The following is a 23,283-nucleotide window of genomic DNA, read 5'->3' on the forward strand; positions in this document are numbered from 1 at the left end:
AAAAACGTAATTAGAATCAAATTAGAATTTAAACGTAATGAAAAGCAATTTAATTACATTTTCAATTATAACACGTGGGTTATTATATATTTATAGTTAAAAGAAAGAGTGAATAGAGCAAATGAAAATGATAGATAGATTTCATTGTGGTAGAAGAAACAATGATTTTTGGGTACACATATAGACATAGTTTGAAGATCACATATATATTATTTGGTATCATCAGTCACTTGGTTTTGCCGTCACCTAACATTGTTTTTCCTAATGTCATTACTTCAATTGCTCATCCCTCTTCCCATCCTTCCTTCAACCCAACGTTATGTTTGTGTGTTTTTTATTTATGTATTATTTTTGTCACTATGATGTATTTTAGAAACATATATAAAAGAATCGGCCACTTTGAAGATAACTACCAATAAAGAAACTATATAACAAAATTATTGTTTTAATTATATCAATACAACTTTTGTTAGGGTAGGTACCTCCAACTAACTAGGAAACATATTTCTAAAATATATATATATATATATATATATATAAAAAAATATTTTAAATGTTTCACGTTATTACGGTAGATACAAATAGTATAGTAGATAGTACTATTCTATCATGATATATCATATGTAGATGATAAATTTTAAAAATAACCCATTAATAAAATATGGGTCGTGTCTAATTTTTTTCTGGATATAAGACCTTCATTGGGTCTAAAATGTATATTATAAAAATTTATGTCTACTTCCTTTCATCTCTAAAAGTTTTTAAATTAGAAATTTAGACGATAAATGTTGGATTTTTTACAAAATTAAAAATCGTACTATAACAAAATTTGTAAGCTTAGGGTTAAACTATATACGTAAATAATGGACATTTTCAAATATAGCATAATAAATCAAAATATTAATAAAATATAGCAAATTTCCAGATTCTATTGTTGATAGGCGTCGATAAACTTCTATCAATGTCCTTCGGTGCATTTAATAGATATTAATAGACTTTTATCCGTGTCTATTATTAAATACAAAATTAAAAGTTAAATTTATCGTATATTCTTAAAAAAAATTATAGACTTAGGAAATGTCTTGGCCACCAACTTAATAGTCTAAGAATAGTTACAAATAATATATATATAGCAATTAGATTTAAAATAATTAAGTATGTAGCAACATTTTTAAAAAATTGTAAATGTAGCAAAAATTTGTCAAATTCTATCAATGATAAACTATGTTGCAAATATTGATTTATCACTGATAAACCATAGGAGAACGATAAGAATTCTACATTTGCTATATTTGTAATTTTTTAAAAATGTTTCTATATAACTAATTATTATTTCTAAAATTGCTCCCCGTTATAACTACCCAACCGTTCTATGGGTCCAACTACCAAAATTTACGATTAACATCAATATTTTTATTTCAAATTCTTCTTTTACGCTTACTATTCGTTATAATGTTTGCTATTTTCACCATCGTCTCTTTCTTACAATGTTTATTATTTTATATTACACTTAAAAATATAATTTACACTCTAAATACAAATCATTATAACATGCATCATAATAAAATGATACTATGTGTTCTAAATACAAACTATATATTATAACTCACAAACATGCTTAAACAAGCATAACGAAACACTACATATATTTATAGACTAAAGAATAACCGAAGTTTACTATAAAGTTTTTCTCAAACCAAGGTTATTTAAGCTTCACACAAACTTTACTTCTTCAATCTTTTATATATACTCATTGTGCTATTCTAATACAGATTATAACAATCAACTTCAGCACATCAAAGGTCGGTTTAGAAAGAAAAAAAAAACATTTATTGCTTGAGATTGACGATATTGGGAGAGAAGCAAAAATTGGGAGTCTTCTTTGGCTTATAGTATATAGAGAGAGATATGATTAAAGTGGCGGCCCCTACTTTGTTAGCCCTAAACTTAAATCTTCTATTATTGTTTCAATGTCTTCGCCTCCCTTCTAGTTTTCAAATGCTTAACTTTTAATCTTATCGTTATACACTCGCATGGTTGCATGCCTTTTAATTTCACCAACTTTCAAATTTTGAAACGAGAAAAAAACAACTTTTTTAACTATATTAAAAGAAGTGTCAACAAAAGATTCAAAATCTACCCATACAAATGTCTAATCCAAAAACATTCTAATAAAATTAAATTAATTGCTTATTGAAAGACTCAAATAAAGTTAACTAAATTTAAAATCTTGTCTACCTTTCTCTTTTGCCAAAAATCATTCCAACTTTGATTGTTTGATTTGATTTTAATGTTCGTAAGATAGTTATTACACAAATAATATGTGTGCAATATTGTAGCAAAATTTTAAAATCAGTTAACTAGAGATACAGATAGAGTTAGGAGAGAAGGTTAAATTGAATTGATAAGTAATTTAGATTATGGTAGATGAAAAAGGTGTATGATGGATGATGATGGTGATGAATGGACCACAATCAAAAAGGTCCAAAATGTTGATGTTGAGTTGAAGAGAAGGCTTCGGTTGTGGCGCCCCCACCAATTTGAATTCTAATGGAGACATTCGGTTACCACTTACCAAATTGGCATGACAATATGTGGGGTTAATACAACTTTTTTTAAATATTCTTCACCCATAATCCATATGTCTCCTTCCCTTTCCTAACTTCACTACTTTAGCATCTTTTTTTCACATGAAACAAAAAAAAAAAAAATCTGAAAAATAACATTACGAGTTACGAATAAAGAAAACGTATCTGGAATAAGAAGATAGAAGTTTAAATGACATTCTCTCATTTATTTATTTTTCTTGCCAAAGAAGCAAAAAGAAATGTCTCCTCATCCCCAACTCCACGACCTTACTCTCACCAATAAACAAGAAAACTTCAATTTGGTCTAACAATAACTTTTTCATATAACACATTTAATTACCTTCAAACGCTCAAATTCAACTCAAATTTGCCTTAAATTGATATTATTTGATTATTTCACACGTCATATATTACATGAAAGCTAAATAATTTATTAAAATATTGAGTCTACACAATAAACATTTAATAAAACAATAAATCAGCAAATGACTTGTCAAATATTTAACGGAAGTAATATGTATTGTCTTTGTCATAGTATTAGAAAATATTTCTACAAAAGATGAAATATTTTGTAAAACTCATATAGCAGTCTAATAAAATTTGTTATAAAGTTATTTTTAAGAAAATTTAAAATGTTTAGGTTAAAATAGTATAAATAAAAATATTATTTTATAGTTATAGGTTTAGTTTGTAACTTTCGTTAATTTATTATTTATTATTTATTGCACTCAACAAATATAGTCACGTGTTGCAATGAATAATGAATATTATTAAGTAATTGTTCTTCGTCATAAATATGGCATTTTATAATTATAATTATGGAGTAATGTGTGTGATTGTTGAAATTTTTTTCCAATTATATATTCAATAATTGTAAATTAAAATGTTACTAAGTATATATTCTCTTTTGACTCTTTTTCATGAAATATATTACCAATTATTAGTCAAATAGGAACTTGATGTGTTTTTGTTTTATGTTAGGGAAAAGAATTACATAATTAATTGTATATCATATCATATGGTCATTTGATTTGATGTTAACCTCGTGTATTATTAGTTAGTTTTTTCTTTCTTCTTTCGTTTTAAATGTACAATTTTAGTTATCAAACTATTGAAATTTGTTTTTCCTAACACTTTTAGTCTCCCTATTAAATTCTTTACTATTTAAAAGGAACATGGGCTACAAGACCCAAAATCCTTTCATTTTTCATTAAATGTGAATTCAAGTTTGAAAATGAACTTTATATATGAAAGTTAATGGGTCTTCATTCATTTTCTTTTTTTTAAAAAAAAAAAAAAGTTATTGAATGAAAGAACTACCAACCACGGTTTTAGATATTAAAAAAAAAGTTAATTTTCTCAGTTTAAATAGAAGGAACCAAACTGAATAAAGAATAGAAAGAAAAAAGTTGTGGATGTGACACAAATATAGTAGCAATAATTAGAATGTTAAGACACAGGATTTTTTTTACTCGTGCAAAATTTATGAGTAAAATAAAGAGATTGAGTTAAACTTCATCTTCCCAGGTGTGAGACTGTGAATCCTAAACAAAGCATAAACACATTTGTCTATTAACTAGCAAGAGAGGTTAGACATCATAAAGTCCAATTTGTTGATTAAAATTATAATTAAAAAGCTACCAAGTGTCGGGAAAATTCCCCTAAAGAGTACTGAGTACACCACGTGTCAATTAATGATTTGGTGAAAGAATTCCCCACGTACACCCGGTGAAGCTTCCTAAGAAGGAAAGAAGTAGAGTGTAGGTGCCGGCCGGCAGCGTCCGGCGCGGCGTCATTTCTTAAAATAAAGGGAAATTTGTCCGGCAGAGATCTGAAGTGGCCCATATCCATCTACTGAGGTCAAATCCCTTTGTTTACATCGTTAAGAACTCAAAAAATAAAAATCCATCACGTTCCCCCACGTGCCATCTCACATGTACCGCCGACTCCTCTGTCGGCTGTGAGTCAATCGGCTCGGCTCCACTTCCCCCTCATGACCGTACACGTCAAATTTGGGTGGGGGTCGGCACTCCTCACTCGTCAGCCCGTGGGGGCAACCGGTGATTTTCCATGATCTTCCCATCTTCCCATTTCCATTTTTTCTTCTTTCTTTTTCTACTTTCCAATTTAATTCCCAAGTTTTATGCTTCTAATATAAATTTCTTTTACTAAATATTCATTTTTGTTGTCTTTTTACAATATATGTTAATTAATATAAAATAATTATAATTGACCCAAATGTTGAGAAATAGCAAATTTTATAATATATTTACAATCTATACCAAATTTTATAGTGATAAAATATAATTCAAACTTTTTAATTTTTAATTTTTTGCTATTTTTAAAAATATCATATAATTAACTATGTTTCACTTTTATCATTACGTTAAAATTGGTTATTTTAAGTTAATTATTAAACATTAATACCAATAAACGAAAGTTAATTATTAAACATTAATACCAATAAACGAAAATTAATATTTAATAAAAATATTAGAAGAGTAAATCCTCAAAATATCAAACTGGAAATAAGTCTTTATGTAACACTTCAAGTTTAGAATGAGAGTGAATGAACCAATATCACATATAAATGAGAGAAATCTTGAGGACATAAAATGATGATATGAAAGTAATATTAATAAAGACTTAAAATAATTAAACATTATTATCTATATTAACAAGATGCACATTATTTTTCGATGACTCGATCATAGAAACTCTAAAGTTAAACGTGTTTAGCTTGAAGTAATTTTATGTTAGATTACCCCTGAGAAAATTTTCATGTGAGAGTGAAGAAAGGACTTAATTAGTTTGATTCGGGGACGAATTTCACTCTAATAAGTATTTTTAAGAGGTTATGTTACAAATTCAATCCATTTAAGTAAAGTATAAACTATCACATTTTTTAAAAAAAAATCTTTACTATGAGTGACAAAAATATTTACAAAATTTAAATTTCTAAACCAAACAAGCCTTTGCTTTTTTATTTTTTAAAAAAAGATAAAAATCTAAGGCACCTGATGATGGGGCCCTATGATGTGCGGTCGTGATTTCTCATGGCTCTTTACTTTACACAGGGAAACAAAGAGATGAATGGCACTGCCCACTGCCACAGCCACAGCCACAGCCACAGCCACAGCCACAGCAAGCAGAATAAATGTTAAAGATACGGTGCGTTTTGACCCAGAGATTCTTTTACCTTCCTTTACTTGTCGTGTACGCATTTGACTTCTCAATACCATCTATCTCACAAGGAAATATAATATCTTTTTTTTAACCTAAAGTTTTACTCTTATCAATATTTTAGTCACTAATGTCTGTGAGAGTCTGTAGTTTTAACTTTTTCATTTTGTTTTGTTTTTCTTTAGTGTACCCATTGTAAGGCATGGGAATGCTAAATATGTCCTTTTTTGTTCACTTGCTCTCTTTTTTTTCTTCTTTTGTTCTTTTACTTTTCACTTTCTCATTTCATTCTAAATTTTTGTAGTTATTTCCACAAATTGATGTTTAACTTTGAACAAATCAAAAAAGTACACTGAATTCCAACTTTATTACCCACTATATACGTAGTTCTGTTACATACATCCTTTTATTTTACTCAAATATGTTTAGAAAAGAAAAAATTATTGTTTTAAAACAAAATTTTATGCCACATGATACAATCTAACTAGATGTTCGGTGTTTTACACAAAAGATTAATGCAACCCACATGCACTAAGTTTATATATTAACTTTTGACAACAATACTGACTTTGAAAAGTCTCATGTTGTTGAATTTTTTAATAACATTTTTAAGAGAAAGGAAATGAAATATACTGAACTATGTAGATTAAATAAAACGGTTAATAATTTTAATTTGGATTGAAACTATTAAATTAGATGATGTTTCATCGTCAATAAATCTAACATTTATGAAAGTTATATCTGTGGTTTTCTCCAATTTGATTTGTTATGTTTGAATTTCGTAAAGTAGCTGCTCAATTGAGTCATGTTTAATGAAATATTTTAATTTTGTATATTTATTTGCTTTTATTTTACATTTAAAAAATATGCAACATTATTAGCCTATGAATAGTATTTTATTTATGTAGAGTGTCACATTCTAACTTGAATATTTCTTCCCTCATTTCTTTCTTGTCTTTTTTTCCTAATCTTTAGTTGAGTTGAAAGCAAATATCAAATAGCCTTTGTCTAATCTAAGTAGTAGTTCAAGATTTTATTATAGTGAAATTAGTCGTCGTATCTTACTTAGACTATTGATATATATTATTTACAGTCCATGCGTACAAAATAATTGTCTTCAAAATAACACTCATTATAAATATTAGGGGTGAGAAAAAGAACTGAAAGTTCAAACCCATCCAATTGTTTGGTTTGATCTGTTAGTATCAAGACAGAACTTGTTGGTTTGTATTTGAAGAAAACAAAAAAGCATTAATTTTGATTGAATTTTGGTTGGAAAAACAAATGAAAACCAAACCATATTGAAACTAAATACCTTTTGTTTTTTCAAACAAGATCAATTGTTATATAGCATACATGTCTATTATTTTTTTAAAAATGTGCCAAAAATAAAACAAAATTGATAGTTTTAATTTAAAGTTAGCAAAAAGAATTCATTCAAAATAAAGTAAGAACAAGAATTAAAAAGTGGATGAAAAATAAAATGTCAAAAACTAAAAATACCAAATCGACAATAAATCAATAAAAACAACCAAGGTTTAGAGGTGATTAGTACGATTTGGTTTTTAGTTGGCTCCAAAACCAACAAAAAACCAAACCAACTAACAAGTGTACATAAATTACGTCTGGACATTTCTAGAGATATTTTTTTTATATAGTATTTCAACTATAATTTTTATTATCCCATCTCAGTTACACTCTAGAATAATTAAATATGTATTTTGAGAGTATATGAAGTTGAGTAAATGCAAATTTAGTAGTGAAATTAGTAATTGACGGTGGATAAAATGATTGAAATAGAAAACAGATTATGGGAGCCCCTAGCTAGAGTTATACGGTAGACGTACACGTACCCCACAGGCCGTGGGATATCTGTACCCGTATCTCTGTGTGGCCCTAATGTTATAAGGTACACGTACCCCACCCCCACTCGCCACTGGGAGATCCTATCATTTGTACGGGTCTTTTTTTTTTTTTTTTGTCACAGCCCCCCCTTTAAATTTATTTATTTTCCAACTGATCCAGTACGGAGGGGTCTTGGATGAACATAATTATAATGGTATGGGCTTTGGAGTTATGGGATTAAATGGAAGAATGCAATGTATTTGATTTCCAAGCAACATCTTCACAAAATTATTTTTGTGTATTATGTGTTCTCTATAATGTCCCCATCTCAAACAAAAGAATATTTGTCCTATTGAGACACTCATAGCCAGCCCCCTTTGTCACCCACGTCCCTCGTCACTCTATCATTATTTCACAACAATATACTAATTGTTTTATATAATTACTTTAATTAACCCTGGAATCACAGTTCCATGGATCATGGAGTACTGATTATCGACATGAAAAGTTTGTGAAAATTTCTTCAAAATGTTCTTATTTCGAAATTGTGTTGTATTAGTATGATGTTGAGTTTACGTATGATATTTAACTTAATAGATGAGTTTAATTTGAATTTTAATTCGTCAACTTGAAACTTAGTACCACAACCGATACTCTGTGAACTTACTAACCGACCGACCATGGCTGGGTCTGGTACTGTAAGGATCAGCCCCCGTGATTGAAGCAAGCCGGAAGCCGGTGAGCTATTGGGCGGCTCAAATTTTGAACAGTAAAAGGTGGAGCCGAACCCCACATCTTTAATTAAATCTCAAAATTTGGCGTTAGGGACGGAGTCAAACAATATTTTTCTTTATTTTTTAAATTCAAAAGAAGAAAAGGAAAGATGGGGGTTAAATTAAATTTAAACCATCCCAATAAATTCGCACGCTGGCTGTAGTTTCCTGCCTCTGTCGCTCACTACTTTCAAGTTTCTTCACTCCTCTTTCTCTCTCTCTCTTGATTTCAAAAACTCAACTCACTGTCTTTCTCTCTCTCTCTCTCACACACACTGTCTCAACCGACTTAACACCTCTCTTTCCGGCGACTCTGTCTGACTGCCGGACTTCTTTACCTCTCTGCCCTCAACCATGACGGTGTTCTCCGGAAAACAGGTGTTTCCGTTGAACTTCGAGGCGGAGGTCTCTCAGAGGCTCATTGAAGCTTCTCACTCCGGAGATCTCAAATCGGCTCTAGACTACATTGCCAATCCTTGCGTCGACGTTAACTTCATTGGTGCTGTACATCTCAAGAACAGGAAGACTGAGGTGGTGTTCACTGATGATGAATCCGCCTCGCAAGTCCGCGTTGAGTATGATGAGTTTAAAACTGACGTCACTGCCTTGTTCGTCGCCGTTCATACTGGGAATGTGGCTCTCGTTAAGAAATTGCTGGTGCGTCTTTTTTTCAAATTTGCACTTCTGATGTGGTTTTGGTTGTTTTACTTCTGCGGTTTTCCGTCTCGTCGTGAGCATTTAACGACTTGTTTTTTTTTTTTTTAAAAAAAATATATATATGTGTGTGTGTGCGCATTTATAATCGTTGATTTTCTCTTGTCCCTAAGTCGTTTGTATTTCTCGGTTGCTTTAATTTTCCTCTGCGTCATTGTTCATTGGCGCGATTTTAATGGTTTGAATCTTTGATGTATTCCACTGAGAAGTGCTTGTTGACTTTCGAATTCGGAGAGTTCAAATTTCTGATGAGTTTGTCCAAAATATTTTGTTACGATCACATTGATGATTTCTGTTTTGAACTTCAGTGTTCAGATCGATTTTACGTGCTCAACTTAGATGTTTACTCGTTTACTCTACGCGAGGTTGCCGATTTACTCTCAGTTATTAGCGAATCAGTCACTTGCTCAGACCCTACGTCTTCATACTTTCTTTTCTGATTTCTATATATTTCTTTTTTTTTTTTTTATTTTCAACAGTGATAGGTTCTTTTCACTGATTTTTTTCTCCAATTTTACTATTGCTTTATTATTGTGTATTTTTCCGTTGTCCCAAAAAATTATGGAAGACGAAGATTTTAAGTGGTTTGCTTATGCGTTTCTGGTGATAAAAGGAGACATCTAACTGATATAAGTAACTATTATTATACTGAAGCATATTCATTGTGATCGGTTTGTAAAAGAGATATTCAATTATTTTTCATCATACAGCTGTTTATTCGGGATTTTATGCAATAACTATTACTTGATCAAAGTTCCAAACCATTATGTCTACCTGTCGCATCGTACATTCTTCTGCGTAGAGTCATTAGAGTTCTGTAATTTTTACTTTTTTAGGGAAAATGGGAAGTTTCTAAAACCTTCACAATGTGATTCAACAATTAGGTTTGTAGAATACCCGTGTTAAACTCCTTGGAGAATCTTATCACTGGATTTCTGCTAAGACTTTAAGTTTAATTTCAATGTCAGAGCGTTGGAGCTGATGTGAACCAGAAACTGTTCAGAGGATTTGCTACAACAGCAGCAGTGAGGGAGAGCCATATTGAGATACTCGAGATCTTGCTCAAGGCTGGCGCATCTCAGCCAGCTTGCGAGGAAGCTCTGTTGGAGTCGAGCTGCCACGGACATGCAAGGTCTGCAGAGCTGCTCATGGGATCAGATTTGATTCGACCTCATGTTGCAGTTCACGCTCTTGTGACTGCATGTTGCAGGGGTTTCATTGATGTGGTGGACACTCTATTAAAGGTATTATTCATATTAAGTATGACTTCTTTTGGTTGTAAAGTATAGAGTATTGGGTTTCTTCCCATATTTAGATAACTAAGCTTTGTGTTGCTGGTAAATAATTTGATGGTGGGTCGGAGCAACTGCATCGGTTGGTCTTGGGATTTCAAATGGGTTTTATTTACACTACGTTCTGGTGTAATTTCGACTTCGTTTTTCTGGTTACAGTGTGGTGTGGATGCAAATGCAACTGATAGAGTGCTACTCCAGTCCTCTAAGCCTTCTCTCCATACAAATGTGAATTGTACAGCGCTAGTCGCTGCAGTAGTTAGTCGGAAGATCTCAATTGTTCGTTTTCTTCTTCAGGTAATTTTTTCAACTTCAAAGAAAAATGAAGATGGCGTATGCAAGGAAAAGTTTTATTATCTTCTTATAACTAATTTCTGATGTTTTCAATAGGCTGGGGCTCAGACTGATATTAGCGTGAGATTGGGAGCATGGTCTTGGGATATGGATACTGGAGAAGAGTTCCGAGTAGGTGCCGGACTGGCGGATCCTTATAGTGTTACTTGGTGCGCAGTGGAGTATTTCGAAAGAAGTGGTGCCATCTTGCACATGCTTCTTCGACACATGTCTCCCAATGCTCTTCACTATGGAAGAACTCTCATCCATCATGCTATTCTTTGCGGCAATGCAGGAGCTGTCGCTGTCCTTTCTAAATGTGGGGCTGATGTCGAATGCCCTGTCAAAACGACTGGAAAAACAGAATTCCGTCCGTTGCACATGGCTGCTCGATTGGGGAATGCAGCAGTCCTTCAATGTCTCGTTGATGCTGGTTGTGATCTAAACTCGAGGACAGATGCAGAGGATACGGCACTTATGATCTGTGCAAAACACAAGTATGAAGAATGTCTTAAAGTATTGGGGGCAGCTGGTGCTGACTTTGGCTTGGTTAATGTTGCTGGTCAGTCCGTGAGTTCAATTGCTGGCTCAAATCAGTGGATCTTCGGTTTTCAACAAACCGTAATTGATTTGATAAAAACTGGGAAAAGACCAATATCCAGCAATATGTCTATCTTCTGCCCACTTATATTAGCAGCTCAAACTGGTGATACTGAAGCCTTGAAAGCTTTGATTGGCTGGGGAGGATGTGATCTAGATTACCAAGACGATCAGGGTTTTACAGCAGTCATGTTTGCTGCTTCGAATGGTCACACCGAAGCTTTCCGTTTGCTGGTTTATGCTGGGGCTGATGTAAGACTGAGCAACAAATCTGGTGAAACAGCAATCACATTGTATCAATTGCACCCAAATCATGACCAATTTGAGAAGGTGATGCTTGAATTCGCTCTCGACATGGGGAACCGTAATGCAGCTGGTTTTTACGCCTTGCATTGTGCTGCAAGACGTGGAGACTTGGACGCAGTGAAGTTTTTGACAAACAAAGGCTACGACGTTAATGCAACAGACAGTGATGGCTACACTCCACTCATGTTAGCTGCAAGGGGTGGCCATGGATCGATGTGTAAACTTTTGATCTCTCTTGGCGCACGTGCAGATACACGAAGTACAAGAGGCGAAACCGCGCTCTCTCTTGCGAGGAAAAACGAGAAGAGTGAAGCAGAGGAAGTGATACTAGATGAGCTAGCGCGTGGGCTGGTGTTACATGGTGCTCGTGTAAAGAAACACACAAGAGGAGGAAAAGGAAGCCCACATGGGAAAGAGTTGAGAATGATTGGGAGCATGGGGATGTTACGGTGGGGGAAGTCGAGTAGAAGAAACGTGGTGTGTCGAGAGGTTGAGGTTGGGTCGAGTGCGAGATTCGTGAAGAACAGAGTTAAGAAGGGAGATGGAGGTGAAGCAGGATTATTCAGGGTAATGACGGTGAAGAACAAGGAGGTGCATTTCGTATGTGAAGGAGGATGTGAAATGGCTGAGTTGTGGGTGAGAGGCATCAGATTAGTGACAAGAGAGGCCTTAATTGTGGAGCGAAAGGTAATTTGAAGGGAAGGGATTTTGTAGTGAATGTATATAATCCGGTGTTTTTTTTTCTTTTTTAAAAAGGTGTGTACTTCATCTCGAAGTACATATTTTTCTCTTTCCTTCTTTGAATGATGTAAATATTTTATCTTCTATTATAATATAGATAGAAAAAGTAGTTGGGCTAATACCGATTTTGCAGTTTTCTTACCTCTTTTAAGGTCTTCTCTTTTCCTCTTAAAACTTCTCAAATTTCAACTTTGAAATTATGCCTTTTTCTTTTCAAACCTTAAAACTTGAACTTGATTCAGATTTCAAAATCAGTTTAAAAATAACCCTCAAATGTATTTATGAAATTGATTATTGAGATTCGAATATAATTTTACCTTTTTTTCAGTTTACATTTAAACTCTCAGTGAGATCTCGATCAAGATGCACAGCAAAGTTTGTACTTGATTTTTTTAAACCTTATTAACATTTACCAAATCTTATTCCAAAGAGCTCTCGAAAGACCATATGGTGTGCTTTTCAAAATTCCACAGAGCAGATAAGTTTGAAGGTATTTCAACGAGTTCTTGGAAATGATACTATAGTTCTTTTGACAAATTCACCTGTTTAAAACGTGAAAAAGAACAGAAATACAACCCTCATTCAAAGTATCAACGGGAGGTACTAAAAAGCACATATACGGCTAGTTTCAGTAAAATCTTCCAATTGTTAAATCTACAAAACATCACCCGAGAATTTCATTTCGTAGAGGTTTCAAGTTCATTGCTTCCTACACTACAAGAATCAAAATTGAAATGGTAACTATTGAACCAGAGCTTGCTGACGAGAAATGACCATTTCAACATCCACTGTTACATCCCTCTCTGTGATTATAAAAAGCTCTATAACGGGACGGCTTAATTTTAAAAACAAATTATTAGAATGATTCATCTGTCAAAATTGTGAACTATAAATTTCTTTAACCTCCAGTGATCTCCTTCTCCTTTCCCTTGCACAGTTCTTCGGCTGACTTGATAAACTTCTTAGTCAATTCATCAACCTGAAAGCAAAAATGTAACAGTATTTAATTAATAAAAAGCAAAATTGAAATATGATTTGATTAGATTCAACTTCTTCAACTCACTTCCTTTTCCAGCCTTTTTATGTCATCCTTTGGGTAGCTTGAGCTAATCTTTTTAACTGTATCCATGGCCTGCGAATCAACCACAAATCAACTCAGTTCTGTAAATGATGTGAATAAATGAAGTCCTATTACGACACCCTTGCTAACACCTAGGGCTCTTAGGACTATCTGAAAGACTTGCTAACACTTGTGAACACTTGCTAACACCTATGAGTTTGTGTGGTATTAACATAATGACTTCACGATCATTCAGGTGAAGTGAAGCTGGGGTTATTTTGTAAGCTAACATGAAACTTGATTGTTTTGGATACAAAGTAATGAATGAGGCAAGTGTCATAAAAATAATGCCTCTTGGGACTTCTACAACTATTGAGCTTACCAAACAAGGTACCTCAGGAACCAATATCTTTTATGCTCTAGATGATTACTAGCAAACATTTCTGAAAATTAATTATATGAAGTGAAGATGTAGCTAAAATAACCTTTTGGCGAGCTCGTCGTATGCTTTGTCTGGAATCTTCGCAACACTTGGTGACCAGCTTACACATAGCCTATAGAAATGTCCACCATATAGGCATTATAGAACCAAGAAAAGGATAACAAGGAAAGATGCAAAATGATTTGGAGAATACCTGGATATGTTCTTTGGTCAATCTGGTATAGCAAGCATAAAAAGAGAAACATCAGGACAAAATATTTGTCGAAGTGTGAAGGTCAAGCTCACAGATACAATATGCTTTAACATTTAAAGAACAACCATATAGACAGTGGAAGAGAAACATGAAAACTTACGGTGGAATGACTGCAATTAACCTCTCTCCGTCTACTCTTGGTGCTACACCTAAAGGAGATGATATTATAGCAGTTTCTAAATTCTTTAGTGTCTGCATAGAAGAGTAATTATCATAAGAATGACATTCCAAACACCACTTTTCAGCTAAGAACACTAACAGATATGTCGATAGTGTCTATGAATTCTCACATCAGGTAGAGTAGAAACAAAAACCTTGTTTCGGTAATGACAATAATAAAGCATAACTCAATTTGATACATTTCAAAAGTTGCCAAAGATGAAAATTTAAAGATTACATGCAACATTTGCTCTGCTAAGTGAATTGCACAATCTATGGAATGTTTGGATTGAATTTCTAATTACTTAAATATATGTTTTTAAGCAGTCAAAAAACCAATCAAAGCAGGCCCATGTTCTCCTTACCACAAATAATCACGAACATGAGAAATTAACCACATCTCATGATGAAGAAAAATGATAAAATAACTTAAGAAGAGGGTTTCGTAAGGTGATTACACTGGGATCATAAGGATTTATTGACAATGTTTTAGAATCCAAGACCGATACAGCCGCAATCTGATTCAACGGCAGCTTCACACCTGAAGTTTCTACTATAATGTGGTCAAGCATTCCTGTAAGTACAGTGTAAGAGATAGTGTAAGCAATCACAAGGGCAGGCTAAGACAATAAAACCTTGAAGTGTAAATGTTAGATAAATACGACAGTGAATGTACCAGGTGATGCCCTGCCCGTTCGAAGCTTGCTTAATTCTCCTGATAATGCAACTATCGAAGCCTCCATTTGCGAGCTAGCGTTTGCTTTAATCGTGGGTCGAATATCAGGCAACGCCTCAGCCATACTTGTAGAAGATTCATCTTCCCAAGTTCCCAACACAAAAAAAAAAAAAAAAATTAAAGCGATTCAAAACCGGAGCAGGAGAAACATGGACAGAATAAATAATATATTCAACATGATCGTTACTTGATTTTCGGCCTTTAGCAAAACCCCGACGAGTCTCTCGGATGAAATCTGGAGGAGGAAGAGGAAATCGGGGAGAGGTGTCGGAGGTCCATGAGTGGGAGAAATGGTTGACAGAGAAGGAAAAGTTACAGGTTTGATTTGCAAAATTACGGAGAAGGATGAAATTTCTGTAGGAGAAGGAACGTTTGAGAAAGATAGCCATTGAAGTAGAGGTTCATGCTCCAACTGATGGAACCACCAAACTTATTTCTTCGATTCGATGTTTTCTATTTAGGGTTTTTCGTAAAACCCAACGCTCCACGTTTTTACCTTTTAACTATTCATTTTATTGTTTTTGATGACATGAAATAAGAAAACAAATATAGTTGTGAATTTGAAAACAACTTCTCATGGTAGCACAATTTCAATAAAGAAGTTAAGAAAATGTAACAACTTCAATATATAACAACCAACCATATCTCTTTTAACACTATTTTACTCATACCATACCATTCTCTAGTTTTTTGCTATAACTTAAATATTTTAAATTTTGCTATATCTTAAATATTTTAATTTATTTTGTTATTTTAAAAAATATTAATTTATAAATATAACAAAATGTCATATTTTTTTATATTTATATTTGATTAATGTAAAATGGGGAAGCATATTATTAAATATCAATTTGTTTTTAATGCATTTATGATATATTAAAAACTCAACCGTTTGAGTTTAATTTTTTTTTTATAAAAAAAATAATTAAATGACAAAATAATTTTTTGTATGAACAATTTATCTTTAGAAAAATATAATATATGACAATTAATTACTCTGTCACATACGTTGAAATATTAATATTTTACCATATGTAAATGAAAAATAAAATTCTAACTATTCATGAAATTATTAATAACGAAGATTACTTTTTCGAAAAGAAGAAAGACGAAAAATAGAGAAATTACGGTCGGCTTATACGGATCCGATGAACCGATTGCAAAAGGAAACCGTCGATTGCTGTCGGTTGATTTCGTCTACCAACAAATTTTTTTAAAAGAACGCTTTGCCTTCCGCCTCTCTATTTATCAATTTTTCGGTTTTTCCCCCAAAATTTTAATAAAATTCCATTTCAGACACATTTTCCATTTCCGATTATTACCCTTACGAGTTTTCTTATTAATTTGTAATAATTTTTAAAAAATGTTTCGGTTTATTGATGACTTCAAAGAGTCACCAGCACTCTTCTTCTTCTTCTTCTTCTTCTTCCTCAAATTTGCATGAAAGTTTTGTACTCATTTGAATTTCAGAGCTGAAGCTTCACTGCCCTTTGAGCTATGTTTCACTCACACTGCCTTCTTTTGAGGAAAGGCCCATTAGGTGCCATTTGGCTTGCTGCTTACTGCTTCAAGAAGCTCAAGAAATCTCTGGTTATGGAAACTGATATACCCTTCTCCGTTGGTTCGTTCTTCCCTTTCCTTTGTTTTTTTCCTTTTTCCTGTAATGTTATTTCCCTCTCCATTTCCACATTTCTGATTTGGGTATGGGGGGAATGTATCCTCATATTGAGTCGTTTACTGATGTTATTTCATTGTGCCTATTTTTTGGGTTATGGAGTTGTTTCTTAATGAACAAATGATTCTTATTTCCTAACATATTGTGAATATATCTTGTTTTCTATCACCAATTTGTGTGGTAGACAGTGAAATCGTTGATTACTCGTTGTGCATTTGTGAATTTGATTGTTGTTGTTTGTTTTTTTTTTTGTGAAATTCTTTATTAGTTATCCTGCTAGAGTCTGTCTAGAGAGGGAAATACTGTTGTATAGAGTTTCTGAAATTTCATTTTATATTCGGTTTGGATTTATGATTATAGCAGATTGTTTCCTTCACTTGGTTGCCCGATTTCTAGAAAACCTAAAATGTAAATAGAAAACTATTGGGACCTTCCTCACGTGTCAGAGTATTTTGTCTGGTTTTGGACTTAATGTTCCACTTTTTTTTTTATTAGGAATATATGCGTGAAAATAATTGGGAATGAATGTATATGTTTACACATGAAAACGTGCAATGCAAACCGCCATGGAATCGGTGGTCGAAAAAGGAAGTTGAGATGTAGATTTCGGGGTTTTGTCGATGAATGGGTTGATAGAATGTTATGAATTGCTTTTCCAGCTTGTCTTGTATAAACCTTTTTAAAAATTGTAACGACAGTTATTAGAAGGCGACCCTTCAAAAGGTCATCAAGTTTTGATGGAAGAAGAACTTCTATTTTTAAAACTTGAAAGTAAAGCTACCCAACAAAAAAACAAGGGGAAGCGATGATTAGAAACAAATGTCAAGCAACCATCATGGCCAACGGTTGACCTAGTAGTAGAAAGGGGACATAATAAATGATTAAGAGGTTGAGGGTTCAAGTCATGATGATCACCTACTTAGAAATTAATTTCTACGAATTTTTTTTATCCCCAAATGTTGTAGGATCAAGCGGGTTGTCCCATGAGATTAGCCGAGGTGTGCGTAAGTTGGCTTAGACACTAACAAATATTAAAAAAGGAAAGGAAATGAATGTCAAGCAGTCTTGTGTTTGCTTACAAGTTTCCAGGTGGTGATATTGTGGTCTATGGACAATGCATTCCACTGGTAGTATAATAATAATAAAGTCGGCCAGAGGGCCTAGCCAGCATGAATAAGAGACGGACAAACTAGCATCAGTGTGTGATTTCAAAGTGATGACAAATAAGAGAAAATGGATCTGTATACTATAGAGAGCTCAAGCATAGTCATATATGGAATCCCTATATGGCTATATACTTGTAAAGACTATGTTTGTAACTGTCATTTTCTAACTCTAAGTTCCGATCACCTTTTTCCCTCTATACTATACATGTTTCTGTGTGTTCGTAAATTTTAGATGAGTTGAATGTTGTCACACAGAGTCTAGCCCTTATATGTTTATTTCAATGAAAAGGCTGACGCCCCTTCTTTAGGGATCCATAATCTGAACTAAATTTTAGTTCAATCTCTTTTTTCTTTCCTCCGATTAGTGAGGCTGTATATTTTTAAATGATCTGTTTTATCCCTTTTGAATCTGGAGTTGCATATACACACCTTTCCTCCTCATTTTCCGATTGTTATTGCTCTTATCTATTGGTTCTGATTGCTCTTTCTCCTTTGTAATGAATTTATTGCCGTATGTAGATAAAATCTTGCAAGACGAACTAAATGCTGTGACATATAGAGTAATGGCCTACCTCCTCCTTGGCATTGCCCGGATATATTCCAAAAAAGTTGAATATCTGTATACTGACTGCAATAAAGTGCTGACTGAAATCAATGAATTTGTGGTCAGAACAAAGAATAGCACAAGAAAGGGAACTAAACAAACACCTTATTATGCTATTACCCTTCCTGAAAGGTTTGAACTTGACGAATTTGATCTGGGGATTATTGAGGATCTTACTGGGTAGGCTATTTAATTGAGCTAATCTCTGTGTTAGGCTTATCTTATTATGTTTTATTATCATCATTTTTAACTCGACGTTCCCCAATTTTTTAGAAGTCACACGGTATCTCATGAAGAGATCACCCTTAAAGGTATGGTGTTTATCTTACGTTCTTCTGCTAATATTTTTTCTAATAACAATTCTTTTATGTATCTCATGTAATTTTTGCAGATAATATATGGAACAATGACATCGTGCTGTCACTTGATCAGGTAAGTCTTTCATCATCATGTTTAACACTTAAATGAGTCATATCTAAATTATTTTGACAATAAGTGTTTATTTATAAATATTCGTTAATGACTTCTGAGATACCTCTAATCAATTTAACAGTCTAACTTTAGAAGTTCAAATTTGATCAAACGTGCATATTGATGTAGTTGAAAATTTTATCTACGCTGTTGCAGAACCATGACCAGGAAATCACTGCACTTCACAGTGTACGCTGTTCTGATGATACCATATTCGAAGAGTATGTAGGCCAAGCTACTCTGTAATTTCCTTAACTTCATTTTCAGTCTATGTTGGGGAGAAAGATTTTAATGTTCTTATTGCTCCAGTGTCTTTTCACCTCACCTCAAGGAAATTGAGATGCAGGCAAGCACATTACACCACTACATTATGCCAGAAAAATGTCAAGTTAGTACATTATCTGATGAAGGATATGAGGTTGAGGTATCTACTACAATAGAGAGTGCAGATGTCAAAGCAATTGAACAATTTGATGAAGATCGTCGATCTGATGAAGAAGAAACGTGGAAGGAGAAAATGCTGCAGCATGGAAATGTAGTTCCTGAAGCAAGCACTGAAATGGTTTTGACAAATAGCTTTTCTTATGAAGAAACTGTAACTGTCAAGACAGTTTCTATCATTGATAGAGAATCTTCAAAGAATAAGAAATTCTCCCACGAAGGTTGTCATAGTGAGGGAATGTACAGGGAAAGAATTCAATCAGATGATGAAATTAAGTTTTTTAATGGAGGCAATAGTATCAACACCTCAGAAAGAAGCATGGAGAAACTTAGAGATAATACTATAACTTTACTGGACAGCATGGATATTGATATGTCCTTGGGTGCACCAATCGAACCGATGAAACTTATAGGAATGGGTAGTAGGGAAGGGGATAATTTAAAATTTCCTGAAATGCAATCACCCGAAATGAAAGACTGTGATGGTTCGAGGAATGATCAACTTTCTATTTCACTTGATGGAGTGTTTGATTCCAAATCTCCAGATTTTACTGGTGGGTAAAATTTCTCAACCAAGTTCCATCATCTAAATGATTTGCCTACAATTTTGTCCTGTGTCATATTCTCCAATATTTCTGAGTTGAACAGAAGCCCTTTTTTCTTCTTCTGACTACTAGAATCACGTGTTTCCGTAATCTATTTAGTGGAAATTAATATTACTTGGCAGTTACAAATGTAGGCCTTCTGTGTAAATCATTTTCCCTTCTCCATGTAGGTACCAAGACACCTGAGTTTACAACAATTTCAACACCAGCTAATAAGGAGAGACCTCGAACATCGAGAAAAAGAAAATGCATTGTTGATGATACTATAGTGTTACCTAATGAGTAAGTTGCCGTAACATCTATAAGTTAGATATTGCAAATGTTCAATGGTTGCTTTTGATTCCCAACCAATGTGTTTTCAACTGATTTTGCGTGTTTTGAGGGTCTCAATCCTAGTGTCTTTTGAAGGGATTATCAAAATAAACTGGTTATGGATAGAAATTGAAGAGAACTTTGCCATAGTATTTCATCTATGGTAATGTTAAATGTAGAATTTTTACATGTTGCTCGCATTTGTTTGATCATAGCTAAAGTGACTAGTGTTTTGCCTCATAAGTTAAAAATCAGAAGCCTTATTTTCCCTATATAGTTTTAAGTTGCCTCTTTGGGACATCCGATAAAATCGGAATGATACAGAGAAATTATCAAGGCCCCTGTGCAAGGATGGCCTTATATAGTTCTATGTTAGATCAGACTTATTGGTGAACTATTATCTTCTTTTGAGACACAAATGAGATAACACATTGGTAAACTATGTTAGGGAACTTAAACGAAGCATACGCGATGCTAGGGACTTGGTATCAAAAAGAAGAAAATGTCCTTGTAGTGCTCTCACTGCCTGGAAGGCTAGTCAAATTTCTAGACTCTCCTTTGGCTTCTCAATGCCTTTGATGTCCTGTAAGTTTATGAGGTTCATGTCTTCTTGATTGGGTTTTTGAAAGTCGTTTAATCTTGAAAAGCAAAAAGCATTGAATTTTAAGTTTATCTACAGGTGTTTCGCCTGAGCTTAGATCCCTTTCTGTGACTGGAGTGAATATATCAAAATCTACTGAACCTATGAAATCTCCTGAAAACTTGGATGTTCCGAGTTCTTCAGCTTTTCATACGTTAGTGAAAAGGGATAGCCCCGTCACAAATTTCGAAACTGGAGAACATTCAAATGAAGCAGATATTTCTGGATCTATAGCTGCTACCTACAGATCAGAGCAAATAACAACCTGTGTGGATAGAGTTGCAGTTTCTGAAGCTTCTGTCCCGGAGTTGTCCACATCAGAACCTCAAATTTCAGATGGACTCGAGCAAATAGCAATAGCACCTGGCACACCTGTTCGGTGCTCAACATCAGCTAGATTATTTAGGAGTCCAGATAGCCCTAAAGTTCCTAACTTGAATGCAGTAAGGCTTGTGATCTTTTAGGAATTGTATACAGAACAATTTTTTTTTGTCAACCCTAGGTATTCAAATCTTCATTCATGTCTTGAACGAGTGAATATTATTTATTCTTGTAGATTGGATATCACCTTGTGTTATTTACTTAAAGCCGAAGTATAAGCAATTTTTTACAGTTTTTATATTAGATATTTGTCAATATATTGTTTGACGATTCCCAATTTCCCTCTTTGTCCAGCAGATAAAGTTTTGTGAAGTGGATGAACTGGAAACTGGTAAGGAGCATCTTCAAGCGATTTTGTTATGCTATTTAGGAATCTCTTTATAGGTTGTATGTTTAATTACTGGTTTTTTTTTTTTTTTTTATAAATATAGATGGATGGTCTGGGAGAACCAGGTAAAGTGTATTGATTTGGGTTCACGTTTCTCAGGGGTTCTTCATTTCATTCTCACTTGCTTTTAACTCATTAAACCTCTGATGCTACAGAATGGTTGCTGAATATCTTCTCCAAAATTTTACAAATCAACGGATACAGAGTGTGAAAGAGGCTGTAAATTTGTCACATCTTCTAAGCAACAAAACGAGAAAAGAGAGTGCTGGTTTATTCTACGAAATATTGGTATTTTTCTTCTTCTTCTTTCCCTATTGTCTCCTTGTTTCAATCCTTTGAGCTCTTTGTCTGGTTCTTCATTTTCCCTCTTGTGGTTTGATTGATAGTACATCTTGAATTTTAGATATATAGGTGGCAAGGAAATTTGAAGCACTTTAGACATGGGCATTGTTACAGAATTTTATAGAAAAAGTTAACGCTCTCTCATCTGTACCGAATATTTTAATTTAACAAAAAGTTCCAAATTCCAAGCTTCTAAGTTTCTTATAGAAGCATACTAAGATCCTCTGAATTCTGGAAAATACAAGAGAATAGAAACTTGACTTTAAAACAACTACTAAAAGTTCAAACATCACAATCACCAAGCCTAACAAAAATCACCTCTTGACCCATCATCATTCTGTAGTTTTTTTTGTAAAAAAAACAGAAACATGTTGCTTATAGTAATCCATTACAATCTTTGGTGTGAAGGGATGACATTAAAGCATGGTGTTGCAGGTATTGAAAACAAAAAACTGTGTGGATGTGAAACAAGATTGTGCCTACGGTGATATCTTAGTATGGAAACTACCAAGCTGGGGCACAGCCTTTGGATCTGGTTTGTCTATCATGTGTGAAGATTAGGTGTAAACTTGTAGGATAGAAATGAATTAGTTTAGTTCTTTTTGTGTTCCATGTTTACAAAGTCTGAGGCTAATGTTGATGTACAGTAACTCTATTAAGTTAAACAGTATGTGTCGGTGTTAAAATGGGGGCTAATTTTGATGTACAGCAACTTCCTTGAGTTAACAATCTATGTAGGTGTAGTTTTGATGCGCATAGATCGATGGTGGGGTTGTTACAGGGAACTTCTGACTTGTTATAATCTTTCTTCCAGAGGTCGATGTTGTAAACCCAAATTCTGTTTCCGAAATACTTGGTATGTTATAAATTCAATTAATTTTTTTATAATTAAAATTTGTGTTACCTAATGCATTCTAAATTATGTTAAATCGCAAGTTTGATCTCTATGTTTTGGAAAAACTTAGAAGTTGGTCTACGGTTTGATACAACTCCATATAAGTAGTTCCTATGGTTTGTTAAATCCTTTTAGATAGTATCTATTATGGTGATTATATGTGAAAATTTTGTCCAACGATAGAGAATAAGTTCTAATTTTAACTAAATTCTAAATCCCTTCAAAACACTAGGAACCAAATTCAATTTATGCTATAAAGTATATAATATTACAAAATAATAATTATATAAATATTCTTTAGGTGGTACATGGAGATAGATATTTTTAAAAGTCACTAA

General features: G+C 33.4%; 3 protein-coding genes and 1 non-coding gene across 10 annotated transcripts; 3 read left to right on the forward strand and 1 right to left on the reverse strand.

Annotated features, from left to right (window-relative positions):
* The first annotated feature begins 8,540 nt into the window (after positions 1 to 8,540).
* LOC101212942 (ankyrin-3) lies at positions 8,541 to 12,496 on the forward strand. Its single transcript, XM_004138412.3, has 4 exons — positions 8,541 to 9,046; positions 10,072 to 10,347; positions 10,555 to 10,692; positions 10,786 to 12,496. The coding sequence occupies exons 1-4, from the start codon at positions 8,744 to 8,746 to the stop codon at positions 12,328 to 12,330; spliced, it is 2,262 nt and encodes a 753-aa protein (XP_004138460.1). The 5' UTR covers positions 8,541 to 8,743; the 3' UTR covers positions 12,331 to 12,496.
* A 460-nt stretch (positions 12,497 to 12,956) lies between these two features.
* LOC101216947 (ribosome-recycling factor) lies at positions 12,957 to 15,513 on the reverse strand. Its single transcript, XM_004138430.3, has 8 exons — positions 15,213 to 15,513; positions 14,966 to 15,106; positions 14,748 to 14,863; positions 14,231 to 14,322; positions 14,071 to 14,092; positions 13,921 to 13,989; positions 13,439 to 13,507; positions 12,957 to 13,354 (listed from the first exon to the last, which is right to left on the reverse strand). Exons 1-8 carry the CDS (start codon positions 15,412 to 15,414, stop codon positions 13,274 to 13,276), a joined length of 792 nt encoding a protein of 263 aa, XP_004138478.2. The 5' UTR covers positions 15,415 to 15,513; the 3' UTR covers positions 12,957 to 13,273.
* Positions 15,514 to 16,184: 671 nt separating this feature from the next.
* Positions 16,185 to 22,958, forward strand: LOC105435734 (sister chromatid cohesion 1 protein 2). Of its 7 annotated transcripts, none has more exons than XM_031888213.1 (13): positions 16,186 to 16,646; positions 18,386 to 18,650; positions 18,744 to 18,781; positions 18,862 to 18,902; positions 19,098 to 19,162; positions 19,251 to 19,936; positions 20,158 to 20,269; positions 20,748 to 20,884; positions 20,979 to 21,382; positions 21,615 to 21,651; positions 21,752 to 21,773; positions 21,864 to 21,996; positions 22,459 to 22,585. In XM_031888213.1, exons 1-13 carry the CDS (start codon positions 16,523 to 16,525, stop codon positions 22,462 to 22,464), a joined length of 2,070 nt encoding a protein of 689 aa, XP_031744073.1. In that variant the 5' UTR covers positions 16,186 to 16,522; the 3' UTR covers positions 22,465 to 22,585. The 7 variants fall into 7 exon arrangements, 4 of the variants coding, with proteins under 4 accessions (XP_011656379.1, XP_031744073.1, XP_011656377.1 ...); XM_011658075.2 differs by having other exon boundaries at positions 16,189 to 16,646; positions 22,486 to 22,958; XM_011658076.2 differs by having other exon boundaries at positions 16,189 to 16,646; positions 21,618 to 21,651; positions 22,486 to 22,958.
* LOC116404830 lies at positions 20,583 to 20,686 on the forward strand. Its single transcript, XR_004217931.1, has one exon. It is a non-coding gene; the product is annotated as a U6 spliceosomal RNA (small nuclear RNA).
* Positions 22,959 to 23,283: the final 325 nt, after the last annotated feature.

Source organism: Cucumis sativus, chromosome 6, assembly GCF_000004075.3.
Source record: "Cucumis sativus cultivar 9930 chromosome 6, Cucumber_9930_V3, whole genome shotgun sequence".
Lineage (NCBI taxonomy): Eukaryota > Viridiplantae > Streptophyta > Magnoliopsida > Cucurbitales > Cucurbitaceae > Cucumis > Cucumis sativus.

Excerpts from the sequence above, each read along its gene's own strand:
- LOC105435734 (XM_011658075.2), top strand. The coding sequence starts at position 16,523 with ATGTTTCACTCACACTGCCTTCTTTTGAGGAAAGGCCCATTAGGTGCC. Across the intron at positions 20,270-20,747 it reads ACTATAGTGTTACCTAATGA|GGAACTTAAACGAAGCATAC; the intron begins GTAAGTTGCCGT and ends AAACTATGTTAG. Across the intron at positions 21,383-21,614 it reads AAGTTCCTAACTTGAATGCA|CAGATAAAGTTTTGTGAAGT; the intron begins GTAAGGCTTGTG and ends CTCTTTGTCCAG.
- LOC101212942 (XM_004138412.3), top strand. The coding sequence starts at position 8,744 with ATGACGGTGTTCTCCGGAAAACAGGTGTTTCCGTTGAACTTCGAGGCG. Across the intron at positions 9,047-10,071 it reads CTCTCGTTAAGAAATTGCTG|AGCGTTGGAGCTGATGTGAA; the intron begins GTGCGTCTTTTT and ends TTTCAATGTCAG. Across the intron at positions 10,348-10,554 it reads TGGTGGACACTCTATTAAAG|TGTGGTGTGGATGCAAATGC; the intron begins GTATTATTCATA and ends TTCTGGTTACAG.
- LOC101216947 (XM_004138430.3), bottom strand. The coding sequence starts at position 15,414 with ATGGCTATCTTTCTCAAACGTTCCTTCTCCTACAGAAATTTCATCCTT. Across the intron at positions 15,107-15,212 it reads TGCTAAAGGCCGAAAATCAA|ATGAATCTTCTACAAGTATG; the intron begins GTAACGATCATG and ends GAACTTGGGAAG. Across the intron at positions 14,864-14,965 it reads AACGGGCAGGGCATCACCTG|GAATGCTTGACCACATTATA; the intron begins GTACATTCACTG and ends CTGTACTTACAG.